Source organism: Mustela lutreola, chromosome 5, assembly GCF_030435805.1.
Source record: "Mustela lutreola isolate mMusLut2 chromosome 5, mMusLut2.pri, whole genome shotgun sequence".
NCBI lineage: Eukaryota > Metazoa > Chordata > Mammalia > Carnivora > Mustelidae > Mustela > Mustela lutreola.
The window spans coordinates 36761539-36781668 of NC_081294.1; the positions used below are offsets into that span (position 1 = coordinate 36761539).

General features: G+C 36.1%; 1 protein-coding gene across 4 annotated transcripts in view; it reads left to right on the forward strand.

Moving 5' to 3' along the window:
* Positions 1-20130, forward strand: part of PARP8 (poly(ADP-ribose) polymerase family member 8) — a 178754-nt gene that overhangs the window by 105690 nt on the left and 52934 nt on the right. For 3 of the 4 annotated variants that reach the window (XM_059173947.1, XM_059173948.1, XM_059173946.1), the window contains exons 5-10: positions 521-610; positions 1012-1082; positions 2790-2867; positions 4777-4871; positions 14343-14403; positions 14862-14952. In XM_059173947.1, the coding sequence (XP_059029930.1) occupies positions 521-610; positions 1012-1082; positions 2790-2867; positions 4777-4871; positions 14343-14403; positions 14862-14952 (486 nt within the window). The remainder of the gene's footprint in view (positions 1-520; positions 611-1011; positions 1083-2789; positions 2868-4776; positions 4872-14342; positions 14404-14861; positions 14953-20130) is intronic. The other variant, XM_059173949.1, reaches the window with a different exon arrangement.

Sequence of the window (20130 nt, forward strand, 5' to 3'; positions counted from 1 at the left end):
CATGGAGGAAGAGTTGTGATACTTTATACCAATTTAAAAATGTGCATTAGAGTAATATGGAGGTATGGTTTTCAACACAAACTTTAGTTCAAATTCTTTAGTGACGTGATATTGAATTTGTTGCACCAAATGTGCTAGTTTAGCTCTCTCTTTCCGACCACTAGCCTGCTTCCTGTAGCAGCCACTGATACTGGGAAGGACCTTGTTCAGTGAGTTAGGGTAACCTCGAGCATCCCAATGATCTGTTGCCCCATGGAATATGATAGATACATTTGGGTTATAGTCTCTATCCAAAGTCTGTATTTCTCTAGAAGATGCAAGCATCTTTAGAGAGGCCATTTAAAATTAAATCACACATATATCTGAAATACACTTATTTTTTTTTTTTTCTGATATTAATCAGAGCAGTAGTATGTGCTTCATGAGTGTTAAAAGTGATGCGGCTCTAACCTCATTTTTTTAAATAAAGTGTGTCTTTTTTCAAGTTACTATACCTTTAATTGTCCACATTTCTTTGCAGATAATACATATGTATCAAGTTCAGAAAATGATGAAGATGTATTAGTTACCACAGAGCCAATTCCAATAATTTTTCATCGAATAGCAACAGGTAATAGGAATACACTATTTTTTAAAATTCTGGGTAATTTTTCTTGAATATAGGTAGCTTTATTTTTTTGTTTCTTTTAGCCCGTGTAAGAGAAGAGGCAAACTGAATACTTAAAAGCTTGCTCAGGACAATGTAGATCCCATGAAATATATAATGAGAGCTGAAGGAGCCTATGTAGTGGCACTTTGGTTTGACCTTATTTTTATGACCATATTTCATATTTTGTGAAAAATGAGAATAGCATGTATATCATGAAGCCTCCTGACATAATATAATTTCAAAATATTCCTTAATTTTCTTGTGAAGAGAGAATCATCTGAGGGGTGGTTTTTATACTGAAACTTATGAATGTTCGGTTAAATAGTATACTGAGCACTGAAATGATGTTTTATAACTTTCAGAATTAAGGAAGACAAATGACACTAACTGTTGCTTATCCATAAAATCCAAATTACAGAAGGAGAATGGAGAGGTATGGATATTGCATTTCATGTTTTATATTTATTTTAAAAAGTAGTCATATTTTAAATTTGCCTTGTATTTATAGTTAATATTTAATATCATCACTGTTTTTTTTTAAAGATTTTATTTATTTATTTGACAGAGATCGCAAGTAGGCAGAGAGGCAGTCAGAGAGAGGAGGAAGCAGGCTCCCTGCTGAGCAGAAAGCCCAATGTGGGGCTCTATCCCAGGATTCTGGAATAATGACCTGAGCCTAAGGCAGAGGCTTTATTTAACCCGCAGAGCCACCCAGGCGCCCCTCATCACTGTTTTTGAGGTTAAGATCTCATCTAGTGGATGAAACACAAGCTTGTGGCTGAGAGACTTAATGTGTGGGGAGGGTAGTGACCTAGAATTCAGAGAAGGATGCTCCCTTTAAAATAATAGAATGTCTGATTTAAATCTAGATCAAATACAAAGCTTTACTTATTCTTCATATGTTCGTCAAATACATGTGACCAAGGAGCACTTACGTAACTTATAGTTCCAACAACTATATGTGGCTATCCATTGTTTCGATGGCACCCTTACAGTTTCATTTGTAAAGGACGATCTCTTTAGCTAAGGTAGCAAAGAACATGGGTATGTAGAGTCATTATTATGGACCAGTGTTAAAACAACAACAAACTCATACCCCTTTCCTTACTTTTAAAATGTTTGCTTGAATCAGTCGATAAATACTGGGATGTTAAGCAAACAAAATGAGTGTAACAGGACCAACAATTCTTTGCTCTTAACACTCTGCACTCAGTACAGCCCTCCCTTTCCCTTAGTGTTACTTCACTCCCTCTACTCTTTCTTTATTCTCAGTGAGAACCACAGATTTGGCAGTACTTCTGCTAAAACCCAAAACCCAAATTCCCTTTCTGTAGGTTTTTCTTTTTCCTTAAGAAGTTGAAATTTGTTCTAGAAATTTGGGAATGATTCCAAAACGTTGAATTAATAGATTCCTGTGTCTAATGAAATTTGCCTTTCTCCTAATTATTCTAACAGAGCCAGGGATAGGAAGATCATCATTAGTTGCTTTAGATGAGTTTTCATTGTTTGCACTTTAGACACATCACAGCTGTGGTTCAGTTAATTAGAAACTCAAACTTCAAGTTCAAGCATATTTAATTAAATATCCTTTTGACATCTGAAATCTAAAGCAAATAACTTCTATATGCGGAAATTCTCTTCATAATGTAATTCATATTTATTTTCGTAATTTGATTTTTTCATTACGGGAGTTAGAGTGCCTTTTATTTCATACCATTGTGTAGAGTTGGCAGTGGAAATGAGGACAGTCAAGGATAAATAGTGCTGTGGAACTTATTAATAAAAAAGTTGAATCTGTATGGACTTGTCAGAAGTTCTAGCACAACAAAGCCAAAGTTGTAGTTGATTATACATGGTTTTTTATATACATATCAAATGGTAAATTGTACAACACAAAATCGATGAAATAGAACTTTTAAAAAAGATGTACCTAGAGCTTAATGTACTGACAAAACTGTCTCTTAAAACAACAACAAAAAAAAACGTTTTGTTTTTGGTTTGTACGGTACCAAGAATGTTTTTTATATAAAATCCAGGTGAGAAGCACAAGTCATCTCTATTATGGCCATTTGCGACTTTCTTTTTCAAAAGAAGGCAAGGTGGTTTGACTACTAAAACTTTCTTCTTCTCTTATTTTAAGGAGTCAAGACAAAACAGTACAGTGGAAGAAGATTCTGAAGGTGATAATGATTCTGAAGAATTTTATTATGGAGGACAGGTTAGTACATCAGACCTCCTAGCTCTCTGCTCTCAGAGTCTTCAGTAGCCATCTGTGTCCTAGATGATTCCCGTGCTTGTGATCTGAGAGACCTCCGGGGTCGTTCTGTAACTGACTTGGAAATATGCATCATTTCTATTTCTTACTTGTACGCATATTCAGAAATTAAGGTTACTTTGGCGATTCTTTGACTGTCGTCGCTCACTTACATTGAATTTATCTTACTTGGTTGCAGAGATTTTGCAGATGGCATTGTATTATGCTTTTGACTTTTACATTTCTTAAGCAAGTTGGGCTCTGTCAGTGTTTCGAAATGATGACTCTTCTAAAGAAAGCATGGGTGGTTAGTTTTAAGTAGAACATGATTAACCTTTATAAAAATTGATGGTCCCTAATTACTGAGCATCCTCAATATTTATATTCTTTTTCTCTTCCTCTTTCACTGATGTAAAGTGTTTCTTGGAAAATAGTGATGAAGAAATAATCATAATTTATGTATATGAAAATGGCATAGCCACATATGCATATTTATAAAAGAATTCACTATTTTTCCAGGATAGTGTTGAAATTTCAAACTGTGCTATTGATTTTAGGATATGGCTGAATAAAGCATCTTGTTCTGGTTCTGTAAACTTTTTAAATCAAACATGTTTTGTAACTTGCGTAATGGGAAGGTAGTAGATTAAAGTGGTGATTTTTTGGGTGTCTGTTGTTAGAGAACATGTGCATACACTTGCACGCAAGGTGGGGGGAGCAGAGGGAGAGAGAGAGAATCTTTAGCAGACGCTAAACACAGCATAGAGCCCTACACCGGGCTTGATCTCACGACCTGAGCTGAAATCAACAATTGGATGCTTAACTGACTGAGTGACCCAGGAGCCCCTAAAGTCGTACTTTAAAGACAAAATTGTAATTGTGTAAAAGAATGTAAGTCAGTTGGGGCACCTGGGTGGCTCAGTGGGTTAAAGCCTCTGCTTTCGGCTCAGGTCATGGTCCCAGGGTCCTGGGATCGAGCCCCGCATCAGGCTCTCTGCTCAGCAGGGAGCCTGCTTCCCTCCCTCTCTCCCTGCCTGCCTCTCTGCCTACTTGTGATCTCTGTCTGTCAAATAAGTAAATAAAATCTTTAAAAAAAAAAAAGGAATGTAAGTCAATTTACTTTTTTGGAGTCAGTAATTATTCAAGCATAAGCAAGACAGTAGAGATATGGACATATAAATAAAAGTAGGCTGCTTCTCTCCAAGAGTGCCTTTCTAGCCGTGGTATACTTTTCCTAACAATTCTCTAACCAGTGTTGCACTTTAAACTTTAATCATACAAAAAAGCTCTTCTAGTTTTGATTTTTGTTTACACAGCTAATATTTGCAGAGGGGAAGTAAATTTTTTTTTCCCCCCAGGACATATACTCTGTCTAGAAGTTTTTAGGTTATCTGCCAGCCCCTTACTTTAGTCTCTTTAACATTTGCCTTTTTCTCACATCAAAGTAGTCTAATTTTTTTTTTTAAGATTTTAATTTATTTATTTGACAGAGTGAGAAAGCACAAGCAAGGGAAGCAGCAGAAGTGGTGGGAGAAGCAGGCTCCCTGCTGAGCAGGAAGCCCTAGGCGGGACTCGATCCTGGGATCTGGGATCATGACCTGAGCCGAAGGCAGATGGCTACCCGACTGTAGCTACCCAGGCACCCCTCTGATTTTACTTTTCGAACATAATAAATTATACAAGACATAGGATATAAGCGAACCTACCATCTTTAGTGAATATACTGCTGTATTCTCTGTATTTTTCTATGAAGATGACACAGACGATGTCCATGGCAGAATCTGCAGCGGGACCTGCTCAAGAGACAGTTTGTATTTGATTCTTTTGATTCTCTTCACCCCCAAGTCATTTCTGAACCATCCCTTTTCGCCAGGTGAACTATGACGGGGAACTGCACAAGCACCCCCAGCTTGAGGCTGATTTGTCGGCAGTGAGAGAGATATACGGGCCGCACGCAGTTTCTCTCAGGTAAATCAATATCTCTCTGGAATAAAAATTAAAATGATTTGGTAAGTCATTGGGATTTTTCTGTTGAGTAATTAAGTGGAAATATTCTTGGGCTTAGCTGTATTTGAAATTTTTTGAGACACTCTGCTGTGTATTTCCTTAGGCAAAATGGTGTCTCTCTGGCTGTATCAATTTTTTTGGTTTTATTTTTGGTACATGTGGTTCAAGAGTACATTGATGCATGAAAGAAATTAGTTATTTTGGAGAGTTAGTTTGATAGAATATCAGTCTTAAGTAGTGTCGTAATCAATTCCTTAATAGACGTGGACAGCTGGGCCCATGCAGTCAATCATAAATCATGGACACATCGTGTGAACAATGAAAGTAAATAATGCATAACTACTGGTGTCCAGATCGCATTGGGATGTGATCTGACCCCCAAAAAAGAAAGGGAAAAAGGGACATAAATTTGCAGTGTTTGTTTGATTGATACTGTATTTCATCTTGCAGTCACTTCATATATAATTTGGTGATAAATTTAAAGACCATTGTGTATCATTTTTAATTATTCAGAAAACCCCAGTATCCTTACCTACCATTTTCTCTCCTTAATTTAAAAAAGATACTCTTTCCTGTCACTATCGTTGTCTCCTTCCATGAGTCCGATCTGATTATTTCAGATTCTTTTTCTTTGCCTGAAGGGCAGCCTCCACGTTGCCTTGGAATTCCAGACCCCAATCCCAGCCTGATATCGGTTCCTGCCTCATCCACCCAAACCACAACTATCCCTTTTCTTCAGATGTGCTCTGTTCCCTCTTGACTTTGGGTGTTTGCACAAGCTGTTGGCTCACCACTGAGGGCTTCACTCATAACCCCGTTGGTTTCTGTGTCTTTATTGAAGCCAAAGTCCAAAGGCCAGCTTCTCCAGTGCCTCTTTTCAATTTCCAGTGCGGACTGTTTGTTCTGCCCTCAGACTCCCATCTCATTTGGCTTTCCCCTCATTTGTTATACTTCTCAATCTCTCCTGTCTTGTCATTATTGGTTTAGTTCTCTCCATCTAGACCCTAAATTCTGTGAATGCAGGGACCATGTGCTTTTTTGTCTGTTTGCTTTATTTTGTTCTGTTTTGGTTTTTTATCATGCTTATATTTTGGTACTTAATACAACACAGGAAGTATATGAAATACGGGCTGATAGATTCTGGATTGTTTGTAGTGGCATCCATGAAAGATGTTCACATTTTCTGGTTACTTTCTCTTCTATGGACATTTTTCAGAGAGCCAACCAATCTAGATTTTCAGAGAGCCAACAAATATTTAAAGTTGGGAAATACAATACAGCTATAATTGATCACTATCAATGGTTTCATTTTAACTTCAGAAACAAACTCACCACCACCTGCCACCTTAGTAGTAAGTTGGGGCTAAGGACACAGATCTTGTCTGTCCTACTCATGGTGCTCTGGTAGGCTGCTGTGGACTGAGAGGGATTGGGATTATACTTGGAAAAGCAAATCTTTGCAGTCAAGGTTTTAGCTGATTGACTGCAATTATTTCTCAGTTTATCTCTACTGTGGCTCCTGGATAGAGGATATGGTGTTCAATAAGTGTGTTAGAATGAATAAATGAAGAAGGCAGTAGGGACTTATCCATAAGTGGTCCAAAACAATGATTAACTTTTTAACTTGAGACAAGTTGGTTTGTTTGACCACTTAAAACTTTGATCTCAGTAATTTAATCCTCTCCCCCGCTTAAAAAAAAAAAAGGCTGGGATAGAGTTTATCATATAATACAGTAAGTTCAATTTCTTTTAATTTGCACTACCTGTTGTTTTGGGGATTGCCTTAGCACATGTTGATTGCTTTTATAAGCATTTATAAGGATTTTTCTGAAACACATATTTCCATGTTAAGTTGTAATTACATTTTCCATTACATTCCATTAATTACATGTTTTCCATTATTAATAAAATTATTGATGATTTATCTACTCTTAAAATTAGATAAATATTTGTAAATTCATTCAAATGAAATACTGAAAGTCATAAATGGCTTTGATTCTTTTTTCTCCTTTCCTATTTCACTTACAAGTTTTGATTCAACTTAAATCTTTTTGAATATGAGCTATGTTCTTGCCTGCTCTACACTTTCTATAGCTATAGAGGATGTTTTCCTAATAAAGAATCTCCCAGAGGCCTCATGATGTGAAGTATGAATCACAGGAAGATTAGTCTGATTTACTTGAAATAAATACAAATGAATTTACTGTCTAGTATCAAATACTGAAGCTTGGGCACATGGCAAGAGAAGTAGTTAGGCAGAAGGTCTTGGAATCTTCTTCCTTACAAAGTTCTAAGCCTGTTGAAAACAGACTGTTGTAATTAGCTGTTCTTTTACTTAATTGAGGTTTATAAGAACTTAATGGAGTTTGAAGAACAAAAGTACCTCAATATGCATAGTAGGCTATTTGGTGTCATTTTTTTTTTTTTTTAATGTGATGTCTAATGAGAAGGGCAGCTAACCACATCTAAGTTCTCTGTAAGAGATGAGATGAAAATTTTTAACTGGCATTGCCTCACTTGAGACAGAACCTCTTAAAGTAGGTTGAAGGAGGAGATAGAAATGGGGACTTATGGCCAGTTCATTACTGAGGGAGGTAATTTCAGCTCTATGTGGCCCTATCATTCAAAAGCAGAAGCCTGGCTGTGTTGAGCCATACTTATAAACACTGATGAGAATCCCAGTTCATACACTTTCGTGCTGAAGTGAGTTAGGTATCTGGAGAAACAGGATAAACTATCAGTTTATCAGTCTGAATGAACATGTCTAGTCTTGAATCATGCAGCAAAGTGAGGGTGTTTTATGTGTTTCATTACAAATTTTCTCCTCTAGTCATTACTTAAAAAAAAAATTTGATCAGTGCCATCTGAAAACAATTTGAGATTAATATTTTTAGAAAGGTATGGGGAATTACAAGTCACAAAATTCTCACGTGGTCAGGAATGAAATGATTCTGACAGTTTGCTTGTGGTGTTTCAAACATCTAGCCCATGTGAAATAACCTTCGCTTTATGATCATACCACCTTCTGTTTTAAAAGTCAAAGCTACTGAGTAATATTCTAGCCTTTTTATGGTGACTAAGGCTTAATGAAGGTTGGAAGATTGCAAGATTGTAAGTCTTTTGTACTTGTTAAAAAGATTTTATTTATTTGAGAGAGTGAGAGAGAGAAAGGGCACCCATGCACATGTGAGTAGGGGTGAGGGGCAGAGAAAGTGGGAGAAACAGACTCCCTGCTTAGCATGGGGGCTTGATTCCCAGACTCTGGGTTCATGACCTGAGTCAAAGGCAGATGCTTAACCAACTGAGCCACCCAGGCGCCCCATCTTTTGCATTTTGATCACCTTTTGTGGACGGACAATTGTAATAGAACCTTTTGGAGTGTATGTTCTGGAGGATAGGGCATTCTGAGGAGTTTTTAAGGTTGAGGAGGTTATGCTACTATATTCAGGCCCCCATACTTCGTTGAGAGAGGGAAGAGGGGAGAGAAAGATAGAGAAAGGAGAGGAGAGGGGAAGGAAGGGGAAAAAAGCCACACAAATCAGGATTTCTGCATTTCCATTTGTGGTGACCAGTAGGATTACTTACAGATCTTCTGGTTCCTGCCTTCTGGTATTTGGCAGCATTTTATTTCCCTGCCCCTTTTAATGTGATGAGTGGACACAGCTACCTCTGGCCAGTGAAATGTGAGCGTGAGCTCTGGTGTAGGAGCTCCCGTTTCCCCCGGACCCCGTCACTCCGGGCCCCTGAGTGACCACAGTGAGTAGTAACTCCCCTCCCCCCTGTCCAAGTCCATGGTAAACGTGTAGCGTTAGGGAGATATAAATCTTGCTTGTGTGTTCATCCACTGAGAGTTGAAGAAGTTTGTTATTGCAACATAACTTAACCTACGTTAAAGTACGTCATTCCTCAAAAGAGCTGGTGTTGGGTATTTGTAGAGTTCTTTCCAGCTATGGATTCTCCCACTCCTGCTTCTGGAGCCTCCAGAAAAATGGTCTGACTGAGAACCAGGGGAAAGCGGTAACAGGAAGCACTTAGAAGAAAGAAAGGGGGGAGGGGAGAGTATTTTCTGAAAATACTGGTTCATAACCTAGGGGAAAGCTTCAGAATGTCAGATCCCAGACAGTCACCCCTATTCCCAACGCCTGTACTTTCTTGAAGCCAAACCAAGGATTTGTCAGCGGAGGGAAAATTGTAGCAACTGTATCTCTTAGACAGTGTAATTTTTATCTCGGCTTCCTTTTTTATACGGATCTAGTTTTTAAATTCTTCTCAGTGCTGTTGCCTTTTAGAGAAACTTAAGAGCACTTTGGATACAGTCTTGCAAATGCTTTAATCTACCAAGGTTTATTTCTGACTACTGAGTTTGCATATTTCTTGGCCCATTCACAAACATCTCTCCCACACTGAGCAAAAAACACACATTGAGTAGGCATGCAGACACAGACAGGGAATGCTGTGGAGTTTCAGATGTCATAGAAGGTGTGTGTTTCCTCACAAAATCTATTTCTTCTCAAAATGTAACTGACCAGTCACTGAATGCGAGAAATAACTAAATAGCAATAATTTTATTTCCCAAGAACCTGTGGTAGAATTTCATGTATGTGTGTATAATGTTTAATTTCCTTGACAGTTAATAAGGGAAGGCTAGATATCTAATATTTTTATAACCAGCACAATCACTGCTAATTTTGATCAGGTGGTGTTATAAAACATCATGACAGTATAATGAATAAGCTGTAGTTTTAAAGAGAAAGGAGGACCAGCAGGGATGGTCTAACATTTACTATATTGTGAACAAGGATGTTGTGTCTCACTAATGAGCGTGTTATCTTGATTAGTTCTATTAAAAATTAGGAGAAAAAATTGCCAAGAATTCTAATACATGGTGCCCTAAAAAACACACGTTTGTAGAAAAATACATTTCATACATATGTTCTTAAATGAACTAGGTCACATGTAAATATCCAAAATCAAATGACCAGATTTCAAGATGCATTGATTCAAAGAGTAGCTCACATGTCTGGAGAAAAATTTGTGAAGCGATCTTTTCTCAGTTCCAGGGTGTAACAACTACATCAGATCATTTCTATGTTGTTCTCCTTATCTTGAAAAAGCATTCAGGTTCAGTTTGATGCGATCTTTTCACAGTGAATAAATATAGGCAGTGCATGAAATTATTTTGAGTTATTATAAACTCGATACAGCATTCAGGACACAATCAGATATCTGGCTTCACAATTCAAGTTGCATTCATATTTCAGGCTTTTGACTTGATTCTGCATTTGCTATTCATGAGATCCGGGGCAACTGAAAGTTATTCAGATATAGAAGCAATCCTGATGACTGGGTCGCTGCATCTGGACAAACTGTAATCATGCTTTGTAATCTCGCAGTGGGAAATGTGAAATTACGGGCATTATATAAAAAGGGCATCACAACGGAAATTGGTTTGCATATACGCAGCGCTGTTGTGAATTCTTTGAAGTGTGGCATAAAAACAAAAAGTGTAACTATTTACAGATCTACACCTGCAGAATCCAGTTAATTGCAAACCTTTAATGCCTCTGCCTCCTTAAAATTCTGTTTGTGTTCTGTCTTTGTGCTCTGCTGTGGCGGGGAAGAGCGCTTATAAACCTTAATTTCCTTCTTTCTGTTGTTGTTGAAATAAATTGACGGTGTTAGAAATTGGGAAGACACTTACCACAAAAGTGTTGAAGAAATCATATAAAGAATACTTAAAAATTCACATATTAAACTTTTTAAAAGAATACATGTCACTTTCTAATCATAACTTTATGATAAATTCTCTGAAGTGCTCTGGAAATCTCTGAAGAAAATAGCTGTGGGTAAGATTCTTACTGATTTTTCTTGTCTCTGATTTCCTTCTTTCTGCCTCTGATTGCATCACACTCTGGCTATTGTAACTAAATCCAAACCTGAGTTATTCTTCCTTGGGAAACTGGCAGTGAGTGACCAGAGCAAACGAACACCTGGTGATTTGACAATGTGGGGAGTGGTCACTGTGATAACCTGGCTGGTGTGATTAGAAATGGTTATAACCTTTTAAAATAGTAATTAGATGTCACATATCAAGACTCCCAAATATAATTATATTATTTATTTTGTGCAGTAATTCTAGAAATTATTCTGTAAGAAGACAGATGCCCATAAATTTTTATTCAATATTTACAGTGTAAAAAAAATCAATAGCAATCTCATAATTGTATCATTGTTTTATTATAGAATTGTATTTATACAAATATAACAATTTAACTCGATGATTTGGAAGAATATTTAATATAGAAAAACATTCGTTTTAGAAGAAGTGAAAGAGAGGAAGACAAATTTTTATATATAAAAATATGGCATGAGATACAAGCAAATACATGGAATGAGATATAAGCAAAGATAATTATCTCTGAGTGGTAGTATTATTATAAGTTGCTTTTGTATGTTTTTCTGACATTTTATAAAATGAGCTTATATTACCTTTGTAGTCAGAAAAAGTAGATATGTTTTTAGAAAAACCCATTAATTATTTATAAAATTTTATTTATTTATTTGAGAGAGAGAGAGATAGTGAGAGAGAGCACGAGCGGGGAAGAGAGGGAGAAGCAGTCTCCCCACTGAGCAGGGAGCCCCCTGTGGGGTTTAATCCTGAGACCGTGGGATTTTTTTATAAAATAAATTTTACCCACAATCTACAGTTAACAAATAAATACTTCCTTCTTTTTTTTTTTTTTTTAACTTTTTTGGTTTTTCTATTTCTATTTAATTTAAAAAAAAGAGCATTTCAGTTTCCATACAGTTTTGGTAATCGACTTGCTCCAAATAGTATATTTTGGAACGTATCCAGAGGGATAGTACATATTTTTATATCAATTTCTTTAGTAATGGGTAAAAAATTTTTCTGACGTATCAGTGTCCTATAGTTTATTTAAGTGTTCCCTTATTATTTAATATTCATTTCTGTCCCCAGTTTCTGCACTCAGAAACATCTTTCTAGGCAGAAGTTTACACATATTTGTTACAGTTTCATCCCACTGGAATGTCTACTGGACATCATTTGTAATTGGTCTTCATTACCACATTAGTGGTTCTTTCTTTAAAATTTGCCTACACAAAACATGTTTGACTTTTATATTTATGAATAATTTTCTGACGTTCCAGATCAGCAAATTATGATCACTGGGTCATGGGGCCCATTTTTGAAAAGCCTGTGAGATACAGATAGTGTTTGCTTTTTAAAAAGGGTTTAAAGAAAAACGAAAACAGAGGAATATGTGACAGAGACCAGAAAAGGCCTGAAAATGCTAAAATACTTTCTTGACTTTTACAGGAAAAGGTTACTGACCCCTGAACCAGAGGCATTAAAGAGATGGTTTATTTGCTTGGTCCTTATTCTTGGCATAGTATTCGTATAATTTCATAAATAAATTGGTGTATTTTAAGTCTAATTTGCATATCATATCATGTGTAAATTTGCACAAGGTTATAAGTGTTCTTATCCTAACACAGATGTTTTAAGCCATGCAATGTTTTTAAGAAATCCATTCCTGTGTGAATAGTTTTTATCCCTTTTCTTTATGTATTCTAAAAATATTACCATCAAGGAATAAAAAATACAATGTCATAAATAGTAAAAATGTGGTCAGTGTTTTGATATATATTAACTTTTTAATTTTTTAGAAAGATTTTTATCTATTTGTTTGAAAGAGAGGGAGAGAGCACAGCAAGGAGGCAGGGAGGGAAAAGCAGACTCCCCACTGAGCTGGAAGCCTAACTGGGCCATATCCCAGGGTCCTGGGATCATGAGCTGAGCCAGAGGCAGATGCTTAAACTGACTGAGCCACCGAAGCCCCCCTTTAAATTTTTTTTATTTTTTATTTTTCAAAAAGATTTTTATCTTTTCATTTGAGAGAGAAAGAGAGTGCACGAGCAGAGGGGTGGGGCAGAGGAAGAGGGACAACCTGAACAGGGACCCCTGTTTTGATATATTTTTAAGGGGACGATGGAGAAAGCACAGAGGCTGAGTTCTTACATTCTAATATGCTGCTTTTTGTGTGTCATAGACATTAAGAATAAAAAAAAAAAACCTTCACTTTCTTCATTCATCAAATTACATAAAACCATTTAATCATTAAAGGTGTCCTCTCTGAACCCTAGACAAGTGCCACAGTTTTGTATTTTGTTAGCATTACTTGAATACATAATGCACAGAAATTGTCATTGAGGACTAACTGTGTGCCAGATACTGTCCTACACACAGTTTTGAAATTGAACATGAGTTCAATGCTTGATTCCCCCACCGACATTGACTTTTTGGCATCTGATTTCAATTCTCTAAACCTCAGTTTCCTTGTTTGCAAATGAGGATAACAATAGTATCCTCATCATCAGAGTATGATGAGGACCCTGCAAAGTGCTGGTTGATTGAATACTGAACGGATTAATTCCCTGCATAAATAAAGAGGATGTCTGTCTTTAAATCTTGGCTCTGCTACAGAGTGATGATGGGTAAGTTACTTTGTTACTCTGGGTCAGTTAGTGTGTATATAAATTAAAGGTAGTAGTGGTACGTGTAGTGGACTGTGGTCCCATGGATGTAAAATTCTTAGAATAATTTCTGGCACATGAGTGCTTAATAAATATTGTCAGCTACCTTGTATCATTTCTTATCTGTATAGTTTTATTTCTTATCTGTATATTTCTTATCTGTATAGTTTTATTTCTCACTGTATATAGCATTTGTAACTTCATACTCTTATAAAAATATTAAAAAATACAGATATGTGTATATAGAGAATATGGGAAAACTATTGTTTTTATGCTCTTTCATGTATGCTGGTTTATGGCACTCCCAGGGCTGGAGAAAAGTTGATTTCTAGAATCTAGAATGTCTTCCTGTGGCACATAACTGTTGTTACTTGTTTTAATTTTGATATATCAGATTTCTAGAGCTGCCTCTCAAAACACAACGACATTTAAATGGCAAAGCCCGTGGATCTGGTCAGAGCTGGTGATGTTTAACATGGGAGGGAAAATCGTGGGCACATCATTGTCATGGTGAATTCTTTCTCCACCCCTTCCCCATGAGAAACTCCTTTTTTGCCCTTTGAAGCAGCTCTTCTTCTCAGAGAGCACACTGCACACCAAGTGGTCCTATGAGAGGATGGTTGAATTTGCCACAGAGAACTGGGGATGTTTGAAACTACGAAGCAAACAGTTCTTGAATTTATGTATGCAAAAGCATGTTTATAAAAATAGATGTCTAGACGGTATAAATAATCACAAAAGATGACAGTCCAACTACATGAAATTAGTTAATTCATGCTTTATTCACTTCTGAGCTCTCTGTAGAGATCAGGAAAAGGAGAGAGCACACATTATCTTAAGGAAAATGGAAAAATAAGTGTTAATCTTTGCTTTCAGGGAATATGGAGCCATTGATGATGTAGATATTGATCTGCATATTGATGTTAGCTTTCTGGATGTAAGTATCAATTTATACAGTATGATTGATACATTCAAAAACATTTATTGTTTTCTAACAGTATTGTTGGAAAAAATTAAATATTCATTTCTCATATTACTAGTATATGCTGATTTTGTTAAAGTGGTTATAAAGAAATACAATGACTGGTTGAAGAAACACATGATATATATATTTTTACATTGGTTCTTTTAATATATTCTGAAATTTATGGGCTCTTAGTACTTCATTATTTCTTAAATTTTAACTTTAATTTTCCTATGTAGAAGGCAAAAATTAAGAATACTTTGACATTCTTCTCCAAACCAGTAGGTCGTGAGGTAATTTGTGAGACTTACTGATTTTTGTATTTCTTCAAAGTAAATTTAAAAAAAAAAAAAGAGTTTCATTTTGAAAAAAAAAAAAAAAGAAATCAAGAACTCCATAAAATTAATTCATCTTTTAATATATTTGCACAGGAGGAGATTGCTGTGGCTTGGGAAGTGATTCGAACAGAACCTATAATTGTCCGACTACACTGTTCACTTACACAGTATTTAAATGGCCCAGGTTAGTTTTATTTCTGTGTTTATTATTTTGAATATGAATTAGTTGTGCATTGTGCACTCAACAGAATATTCATTTGGTAATTCTGAGCATAATTGCAGCTATCTTGATAATAGTATTTAAATATACTTGCATCCTAACAAAGATGGTTTATTGCCAGTGTAACTTTTTTTTTTTTTTAAGATTTTATTTATTTATTTGACAGAAAGAGAGAGAGAGAGAGACAGTAAGAGAGGGAACACAAGCAGGGAGAGTAGGAGCAGGAGAAGCAGGCTTCCCGCCTAGCAGAGAGCCAGATGTGGGTCTCGATCCCAGGACCCTGGGATCATGACCTGAGCCAAAGGCATCTAGACACTCAACCGACTGAGCCACTCAGGCACCCCTGCCAGTATAACTTATGGAAACAGAAACATACAACATTTAGTTGTATAGATTTCAGAAGTTGACAAGTTGCTGTGAAACAAGCAAATAAAACCTAAAAGAGAACTTTGCTTATAGTAGGGGCTCAGAGGGTATATTTTGGGTTATCCTTAGATTTAATTATTTATGTTTCTGATTCTAGGATTCCGTTTTAATGTTTACTTATCCCACCTTTGATTACTGATGAATTTAGCCTAACTATAAATACAACATACTTCTATTTTTGAAAATGGAAATCTTAGTAATATTTTTGTTTTCCACTGTCTTAAAGGATGATTTTGTTATATCTCAAGTGATAGTTATTTACAACAGATACACATGCGTGCAGGCCCACGTGCACACGCACACATACACTGTATCTACTCATTTTGCTCCAGTTGCATACTGCTGAATAACAAAGCACCCCCAGACTTAGTGGCTTAAAACCACCACTTACCATCTCTAACCGTTCTTCGAGCTCAGATGAGCAGTTTTTGCTTGGAGTCACCCATGCCTTTGAAGTCAGATGGTAGGTAGAGCATATGTCGACTAAAGGCTCTGCTAGGTCTGATGCTCAAGGTGCAGAACTTTGGGGTAGCAGTGGATGTGTGTGTCATCTTGGAGCTCAGCTGCGGCCTCTTAACTTGAGTGTTGATCTTACACATGGCCTCTTCATGTGGCTTCGGGTTTCTTGTAGCATGGGTACTGGAGTCTGGAAGCAAGTGTTGCAAGAGACAGGCTGTGGATGCCGCCTGGAAAAAGGCACAGTGAATCTTCCACTACATTGTATTGTTCAAAGCAGTTGGAAAACCCACCCAGAATCAAGGGATGTGGATATCGACAGCACCTCTTGAAGTCATGGCCATCTTCACACATCCTTTACTGTGATGTTGGCACGTCTTTCTTTAGGCATATTAAGAAACTTATGTCTACAATTAGCTTTTACACGAGAAAAATCCTTGACCTTCCAAGCTGATGAAATACATAGAAAGGGTGCCTGAGTGGCTCAGTTGGTTAAGCGACTACCTTCAGCTGAGGTCATGATCTTAAGAGTCCTGGGATCGAGTCCCACATGGGGCTCCTGCTCAGCAGAGAGTCTGCTGCTCCAGCTGACCTCTCTTCCTCTCATGCTCTCTCTCTCTCATGCTCTCTCTCTCTCTCTCTCAAATAAATAAAATCTTTTAAAAAAAAGAAAAAAAAAACGTAGGAAAATTTCTTTTCTATTTTTGTATAATGATTTCTACTTAAATAATCAACTCTTAATATAAAAGCATATGATTTAATGCCAGGCAGAGACAACTAGATGTTACATATTTTTACTGTGATTATTTCAAATGTATAGAAATGCAATAAAAAAGAAAAAGAATTACTCATAATCCCTCTATAGTGAGAAACCTGCAAATAGTTTGGTGTTTCTCTTTCCTGTGCACGCTTGGCTCATTTTCATAAAGTTGACATTGAACTGCGTAGTTTATGTACCTTATTATTATGTCATGAGACTGTTCTCAAGTCATTAAATATTCTGAAATGGAATAATTTTTAATATCTGCACAATATTCCAGCTTATAGGTATATGTGTTTTTGCTGTTCCCCCAAATACTGTGCTGTATGGGATTTGATATGTGACCATTTGGTTTTATTCTGTTTGTGGTTAAAAGAAAGAGCAGCTCTTCTGTATGAACTTTTTTTTTTTTTTTTTTTTAATTATCAGGGTTAGGAACAAAATTGGGTCAGTTCATTTCTACTCACACTACTCCATCTGTGTGAGATGAGAATGTGGCATGCTTTTATGTAATCTTACCACTGTTACTCATTTTTGAAATATAATCTAGAATTTTAGGCAGAGATTTTCCTTCTCAATGTCTCTTTAAAGATTTGCTATATTTGCATAAATATATATTTATTTACTACATTTGCATAACAAAAATTTTTGGGGGTAAATGTTCTAATAATTATATTCCAATTCACATTTAGATGATTTTATTATTTGGTACACCTTCTTTGGTATTACAATTCATCCATAATTTAGTCCTTCTGTTTTCATTTCTATTGGTTGATTTGCCTACCTAATAGTTTATAAACCAAGGAAACATGAGGATTCTTCTTTTTTTCAAACCTCAGAATGACTCTGATTTTGTGAATGAGACAAACTTGGCCAACCATAAATTTATTGGGTCATAATAGTTCCCCCTCAAAAAAAGGTAAAAATACTTTAGAAACCTCTGCTAGCTTGTGTCTGAAGTGTTTTAATTTTGTTCATTTGTAAGACATCTACTTTGGTGTTGCTTGTGTTTTGTTATGTGTACTTATTGGGCTATTTTTTCCCTTTTTTTCCTTACTATTACCTTTTATGTATTTATTTTCAGTGGTACCCTTTGGTCTTAATTCACCTCAAGCAAGTTTTATGAATAATCCAAGGTTGAAACTGACCTAGTTAACAGCTGTTTTTGAAAAAATTCATTGCTAGGTTTTGGAAATGTATGAATAATACTTATTTGAGCTGTAATATTTGATCAGGGCTAATCTGACAAAATATCTGTAAGTGAACAGGAATGATAAGAATTAAAGAAATACACCTCCTTATCCACTTTAATATTAAAGATAAGGACTATTTTCCTTGTATATGAGGAAATACGTTTTAAATAAAAAGACATGATTTTTCTTATTATGTATTTTTTCAGAATTGCTCTTGTATAAGCCTAGTTTCTGATTTGAAGGGCAAAGCTGCTTTCAGTTTAATGCGATAAACAGCCAACATTATTAAAAATGTTTTTCTGTACAAATCATCTCATCATTGGTACTGTACATGTATGTGATGAGTGTTAGGATCATTTCCAAGTATCTTAAGCATCCCTCACTTACTGCCTTCCCAACCTACGTTATATGAAAGACTAGGAAAAATCGAGTAACTTTCACCTTTTTTAAAACATGAAAATGTTTCTGTAGTGCATTCTGTCAAGTTCTTCCTCAGTCTGTTGTCCCTAAAACTGAACCCTCTTGGGGAATTATTTGGTTATTTTAAGGTAACTTTTAAATAGATTTAGGAAGGATAGACATTTTTATTCCTTTAAAGGAAGGCTTGTTTGTTGTTTTTAGTTTTAGGTATCAGTGCCGTTCTGTGTTTTTTGTTTTCTGTTTTTCTGCATGAGGTCAGTAATTTTAGCTAAATTTATTCATGAGTACTTGTTAGTTTAATGGGACTTTTATATTCCAGTTTATTTTCTAACTGATCATTAGTTATCAGAAAGCTATTACTTGAGGAAATTTTTATAAAAATTGGGTGCCTGGTGGCTTAGTTGGCTAAGCGTCAGACTCGATTTCTGCTCAGGTCATGGTCTCAGGGTTATGAGATTGAGCCCCTCATCAGGCTCTGCGCTGAGTGTGGAGTCTGCTTAAGATTCTCTCTCTGCCCCTTCTTCCTGCTCTCACACATACACACACACACATGCTCTCTCGCTCTATCCCTCAAAAGAATTATACAAATCTAAAACATTTTTAGATTTACAGAAAAATTGCCAAGGTAGTACTCCATGTCCCCATACACTCTGCATCCAGTTTCACTGATTATTAATATCTTCTGAATACATTCAAGTTATTTAATAGTAATAATTAATTTCATTAATTTAATAATAACACAAGTTTTATCACTTGAATCTTGGAACATTTTTGGAAGTACCATCTTGTTAGCTGTTTTAGTATATTCTAAAATTTAAGTCATCCAGATTTTATACTGCTAGTTGAGTCAGTGTTTGTAACTTACATTTCCCTAGAAGATTTATCCTTTTGGTAAAATATTGATGTTTATTTTCATCAGACTGTTATTCACAGTCTGAATAAGTTTTGGTCTTTGTATCATTTATTTGTAGGAATAATTTATATATCCAGGGTAAATATTTGTGTCTATTATATCTCTTTTCTCTCCCTCTCTCTCTTTATGCATCTTATACAGTTTCTTCCAGTGATAATTTCAGTTCTTCTAGTGCATTTTGGATTTTTCTGCATTTAAAAAAAAAAAAACAGGTCCCTTTTGTTTCTCTGCTTCCATCTCCCCAGTTATTTTATTCCATCTACCTGGGAAGAAATTGTATCTTCTTAAATCTTCTAAGAGAGCACAGCAAGTTCCACTTTTGTCATCTTTCTCTAAAAACAAAAAATAATAAGATAAAAATCTGCTGAGTTTCTAAGATGTTAGGATTTTTTATTCATTTTTGAATTTCTGTAGCCCTCGATTTGGGACAGGAGGGATTTGAGTGATGTCCACTCAGTTCCTCAGTCTGTACCTAAGGATTGGAATGCTTTTGGAAAAGGAACTGATTGATGGTTCTAGCACCAGTTTTCTTTGATGAGTGGAGTGTTTGTGTCCCAGAGTAATAGCCAACCCAGGGGGTGAGGAAATTGAGGGTGCCAATTTGGTTTCCAGTGTGGGACTTCTAAAGGGATACCTTGTTCACTGCTCTGTGGCTCCACTGGTCTCTTTGCTCTTCCTAGAATATTGAGGCACATTTCTCCCTTAGGGGCCGTGCCATTGTGATTTCCCCTGGATAGGACACTTTTTTCTTCTGCCATGCTATCAAGTGCTGGAACATATTTTTCCCATGTAACCTTTACTCCAAGACCCTTTCCCTTCTTTATTTTCCCCCAGAACCTTTACCACCATGTGGTAGTCTATCTGTCTAGTTTTTGTTTGTCTCCTTCCACTAGACCAAGGCTTCATGGGGACAGGGATATTTGTGTATGTGGGTTTTATTTTTTGTTTTGTTTTGTTTTTTTGCCATTCTATCT